Below are 6,000 nucleotides of genomic sequence, written 5' to 3' on the forward strand. Positions count from 1 at the left end.
GCAGCACAAACATTTCTGACAGTTTGTCTATGCTGTGTGGTTCTCAGTTTGTCGCTGTTTGACACCCGGTGAGATGTTTATGCCAGAAAAGTCAATTATTTCAGATGTTGGTTTTGTTTCTGGAACTTAATTCCTTTTCATTTCTGTTGGCTAAAATCTGACTCGGCTCACCAGATGACACAGGATCACAGGAAACACATAATCCTATAATTTATTTTTGGAGCACTTTTCAAAAACAACTTACAAAGTGTTGATATGCAAATATGTGGAAAACATTTATTCATTTAAACAAATAAAATAGAAGAGGTGGAAAGATGTGTTTCATTTATTTGGAAAATGTCGAGCAAGTGCAACAAGCACAGATACAGCACAGTTAGTATTGGATGTTGTTGAGATTTGAAGCAGACAGGACCTCCTATTGCAAGTTATTTTGAATTTGAGTGTTTTTGCCCTCGGTCACAATTCAGTTTTATTAAAAAAAAAAAGGTAAGAGTAATGAGATTTTTCCATGTTTGTGCTTGAGATGGGAATGAAACTGTGAGCCTAATGTTTGTTTTTGTGTTTATGTCAGAAATCAGAATCATACTTGTGTCTTTGACTTTTGGCGCCACCTGCTGTTCCCAGCAGGGCACTACATGTAGTATAATACAGATTCAAAAAATGAGAATCTTCTCTAAATAATTCCCTCTAAAAATACACAAAGCACTTTAGTACTTGGCTTGATTACATTTCTACACCTTCATTCATTTATATTTGATTTTATACCCACATGGATGACGAGATAAGTGCTCATTTATTGACGCTCGTTCTGCCTTTTCACTACATCATGTGTCTGTTATGTGTCAACAGCTGGCAGCATCACCACTTTCTCTGGAGAGGCCAACCTTTGTCCCCGATGCAGCAAGAAGGTGTATTTTGGTGAGTAGTTCAACACTTCTCGGAATTCTTCGGAATGTGAGGGGGGAAAAGGTGTGAACCTGCAAAGTGGTTTCCATAGTGGCTCATTGGTGTGTGTGTGTGTGTGTGTGTGTGTGTGTGTGTGTGTGTGTGTGTGTGTGTGTGTGTGTGTGTGTGTGTCTGTCATCATAGCTGAGAAGGTGACATCACTGGGGAAAGACTGGCATCGACCCTGCCTGCGCTGTGAGAGGTGCAGCAAGACTCTGGCTCCTGGCAGCCACGCAGAGGTGAGAGAAGGAGGAAAAACAGAGAACAACGGGCTGTTTAGGAAAACTGACTTTACCTGTCAAAAGGTCTTTTTGTTTTGTGTTTCCTGATGACCCCTATGCCACACTTGAAACATGTTGGTATGAATGTTAAGTTGTTTTTATAATTCATATATTCCTGCAGCTTTGACCGCTCAGGGTCGACGTTATTTCTGGCCCGTTGGTCCAGACGCACGAATGAAAGTCTCCGAGCCAGATGATTCCACGTTCCTCTGAATATGCCAACAAACAACACATAATTCATAATTTCAGATCGTTTCCTGCGTTATGTTAAAGATCATCTCATCATTAAATACTTCTATAGCATCAACATTTCATAAGCGCCCACACTCACCCTTGTGAATTGCTCTCACTACACTCGCAGTGTTCACTCGGACACCAATTGTACACAGGTTTTCTCTCCGCCATTAGTATGGACAAAAGCCAGGCACAATTCAACATTTAAAGCACCAAAAATAACTTGAAGGTAGGTTGATGGAGAGAATCAAAACAGAAGGGAAAGACAGTTCCAGCCACACCGGTGACACCGCTGTAGTTTGGCTGCAACATGATAAAGCACAGAAAAAATCTTTTGCCAAATTTGCCAACCAACGCTGACATGCATTTTGAGTTTAGAAAAAGTTAAGATAGTTTCACTCAGGAAGCAAAAGTAATGTTCCTGGCCAGTGGTTACAATGGTGGGGCCGGGGATCTTGAAAAGCTACTGGCCCCTCTACTTGATGTCGACCACTGATGTTGCCACAGAAATGCTGACTCTGCTTACAAAAATAAGAGTTGTTCCCATAGTGATACCAATATGCCTCTGATACAACCGAAAAAAAACATTATCTTACAACAGCGGAGGGTGCAAATCTCCCACTCCATTACTCAGTCTCTCAGTGGGGGGTCTTGACCGGTCTTGATTTAAAATCCGGAGTCCGCCCAGTCTGAGACCGAGACAAAGCCGATTGTTTTGGAATCTGAGACGAGACCGAGACTGGTCCTGAGTACTACAACACCAGTCTTCGTTAGTGGCTGCTAAACTGAAACACTCGCAGACCCCAGAAAAGCTGTTACATAATGAGCATAAAACAAATAGAAAACACACACAGGTCATGCACATGAATGAAGCAAAATGAACAAAGAGAGAAGGGTTGATGTGGGGAAATAACACCTCATTTATGAAATAAAAAGCTCAAAAAATCTTCATAATTAAGACCAGGAAAAACAAAACAGTGTCTTTAACCTGTCAACACCCCAAAAGAGCCTTTTTTAACGTCTCTGTCTTCAAACAGCAGCACCCCTTCACTTATTTTATGAAAGGTCATGTTGTTTTCATGGTTTTAATGTTTCTCTTTTTAATTTTTCCAGCATGACGGCCAGCCCTACTGCCACAAGCCATGCTATGCCGTCCTCTTCGGGCCCAAAGGTAATCGCTAGGGGGTGCTGTCAACCCACCGATTATCAGCTACACTTGAAACAGAATGTCATAATGTCTGAGAACTTGATCCGTGCTGCTGCACACGCCGCACGCGGTTTATTACCCAAGAGTTATTTCATCGTAACAGAACAGCAGCGTCTTGAGCATGTACAGGAAATGTTTTGTAACCTCTCCTGCTCATGTTGAACCTTTTTTATTTCCTCTCTGTTCTTAACCTCTCCCTGACCCCTTGCTGCTGTCCCTGTGGTTCTTCCAGGCGTGAACACTGGTGGTGTGGGCAGCTACATCTATGAGAAGGAGCCCAGTGCAGTGACCCAGCCCTGAACCTTAGACCCTCTCCCTTCAGCCTCATCCCTCTGCTCAACTCAACACTGACCACATCAACCACAGTATTAGTCTTAGCCTCTTTTTTTTCCCCTCTCTCTCTCTCTCTCCTTCACCTGTGCGATTATACCTGAGACAACCAGCCTGCTGCTCCGGATCCTTCTCTCCTTCATTCCCACCTGCTTCTAGCACCATGAGGAGTAACTCCAAGTAGCCCCAAACATGTGTTCAATGTATTTCCTCAACCACATCCCAGCATCCCTCCACATTAGCTCCATGCTAATAAACAGCATTCAAGTAAAGTCACCCATTTTTGCCATGTTTACACATTCTAATGTATCTTAACACATTAAATGTCACCACAAATGAACAAAAAGGTGTTTCAATGTACAGCCTAAAAAAGAAAAAAGATGGGCAGTCGTTCTCAGGTGTGGAGAGGGTGCATTGTGGGTTTAGCTGCAGCATTTCTGTCTCAGACACAGGTGTTGCTCAGGAGTACTTTGCCAATAAAATCTCTATTTCAAAAATGCCATATTTACAGTGTGGCTACCTGACAACATTCCTGACATGTTTGAGTAGTCAAGGTGTGCCCGAACATATTGTTTAAACAAAAAAAGGAGGGAAAGTGGATCTCTCAGGCGACTGTTACATTATTTTCAGCACATCCACGAGGCTGCGTTTACTCAGCATGAGTTTATTTTACTTTGAGTAAAATGTAAATAACCTGTTTTATGTCAGAAATCTGGAGAAAAATATATAATTTGCTAATGAATAACAAAAAAGTACATTTTTTTAAAGTGAAGCAGAAATTGGGTTAAGTTTTGGGAAGGGAGGGCAGTTTGTATTTATGACTCTAATTGAAGGCCTTTACATTTCAGTTGACATTGTACTACTACCCTTTAAGGGACTGATAATGACAGACGTGAAAAACATCGCAATATAAGCTGTATAAATCTCTACGATCAAGATTTTTATCGATATTTTCAGAGAGGTAACCCTGCTGTTATTTTCCGAGAGATGACGCGCTCTTTGAAGTATTACATTTTAGCAGAAACCGTAGCTTAGCTCGTAGAAACACTGCAGACAAGTCATTCAGTCAGAATGTGCATCCTAGTATTATTATTATTATTGTTATAATTGTAAAACTGTTACTGTATTTGTTTATGAACTGTTGTACACACGGCGCGGCTCACTGTTTGTAGAACTGAAGCGCTGCACTCCAGCCCTGCTGCATTTGTCTTTTTAATCCCAATAAAATAAATATTCCAGAAACTCTTCATCCGTCTCTCTGCAGCTCTACTTTTGTTAGATGGAAATTGTTTACCAGACTTCATCACTTTCCTCATAACTAATGCAGCATGTTTTAAGATGCAGAAAAGCACTGTTATATCATCAGTGCTGCATGGAGGAAATAAAGTTATATGAGGTGTTCCTTATTATTACAGTCAGGTGTTTCAAAGCTGAATGTAATTTACTTGTTATTGTTAACAGGTCTTAAAAACGAGACACATAGAAATGCTCTGCTGGAAAAACAACTATGAATTCTGGTGTAGTTGATGTAGAAAAACTAAACGTAAATCCACTTCAGCGGCCATTTCTTCTCCTTTTGGTGCTTCAACTGAAGTTTTTTTTTGTACATTATTTGGACAGTTTTAAGTTCAACTAAATCAAAGAATTTTAGAGCCTGACAATTAATAAACGGTGTATGGTAGGTTTATAATAGTTTGATTAATGATTTATAAGTCTCATAGCTCTGTTCTTTGAATTAAAAGTAGAATTAGTTTTGGCCTTGTACTGTATGTGTTACCCCATACCTCCACATAGTAGGTCATACACAGAACTATAAGAGAGCAATAAAGTGTGTTTAATAACTTTTAATTCAGAATATCCTTAGTTTTATTTAGCATGTCATTAGGATACTTTTCCCCCCCAAAACACTATTTTTAGACTGCTGCAAAGGTAGCAATTGATCTCTGTTCATGTTGACGATTGTAGTTTAATTTTTAATTTGACATTATACTTTTAAGTGTTCTTGCTGCTTTGTACATGTCCTTGGAGTACCTCATGCACTGCAGACAAACACGTTAACAAGAAGCACACACAGTGACAGGTCTCTAAAGGGGATTATCTTGTATCGTTTGAGGTTAAGAGTGACACTCAGACATTGTTCAAACAGGTAAAGGAACAATAACTAGACTGGAGGGCAGAAGCTTTATGAGTACACTGAGGCAACATTGACACTCCTATCCAAACATAATGACTGACAGCAGAAAGAATGACTTCACACTGCTGGACAGTTTCAGTCTTGCATCACTTATAAAAAATGCCTTAACATTTAATTTTATTACAGATACAGTAGCATGCTCATTCATACGCGAGTTTGAAAGTTGCACGGCTGTTTCATCATTTTAATCACAGCATCATTTTAATAAACCACCATTTTTCCCACATTTGGTCACTATTAATTTCACTGTGGAAACATCTCTGACCGTTGTACTTGGGCTGCGCCCAGGGAGTTGAACGTTGCCTGGAAACCAAACAGATGTCAGTTGATATTACGTCACATATGCCGCCTACATGTGGACTCTTTATTGTTTTCACATCAGTTATGACAGGGCCAAACACCTCGGACTCCTGTGATGGAGACTGCCAAATGAAACCATGTGTTACAGGCTACATTAGTCACGCAGGACTTTCAAAGTATACAGTTGTCAGCTCCAGTTTTAAGCTCACAAATGAGTAGTACAGTCAGGCCCACTTAGTTTAAGCTAATAAATATATACTGTGTTTTAAGTCATTCCTATTATTTGTTCTTCTTCAATTATGAATGAGAGTTGCTGTTAAAGAAGCTGCCAAAGTACTACAACTTCCCCTTGCTAGCCTTTAGCTTCTGTAGCACAGTTATCTCATACTTTGTTACTTTAAAACCATGAAACATAAGTTTTGTGTTTAGTTTTCTGTCAATTTCAGGTGCTAGCTTAATGAGTTCCTACTAACTCAAAATTTGGAAGACCTATTAATTGTAGATACCTT

At 40.0% G+C, this 6,000-nt stretch overlaps 1 protein-coding gene across 1 annotated transcript in view; it reads left to right on the forward strand.

Moving 5' to 3' along the window:
* Window positions 1–4,244, forward strand: part of crip2 (cysteine-rich protein 2) — a 517,344-nt gene extending 513,100 nt beyond the window's left edge. Inside the window, exons 6-9 of the mRNA XM_061062325.1 lie at window positions 850–918; window positions 1,090–1,184; window positions 2,574–2,631; window positions 2,900–4,244. Coding sequence (XP_060918308.1) covers window positions 850–918; window positions 1,090–1,184; window positions 2,574–2,631; window positions 2,900–2,967 — 290 coding nt within the window. The 3' untranslated portion in view covers window positions 2,968–4,244. The remainder of the gene's footprint in view (window positions 1–849; window positions 919–1,089; window positions 1,185–2,573; window positions 2,632–2,899) is intronic.
* The last annotated feature ends 1,756 nt before the right edge of the window (window positions 4,245–6,000 follow it).

The sequence above is a fragment of the Labrus mixtus genome, chromosome 18, assembly GCF_963584025.1.
Source record: "Labrus mixtus chromosome 18, fLabMix1.1, whole genome shotgun sequence".
Taxonomy (NCBI): Eukaryota; Metazoa; Chordata; class Actinopteri; order Labriformes; family Labridae; genus Labrus; species Labrus mixtus.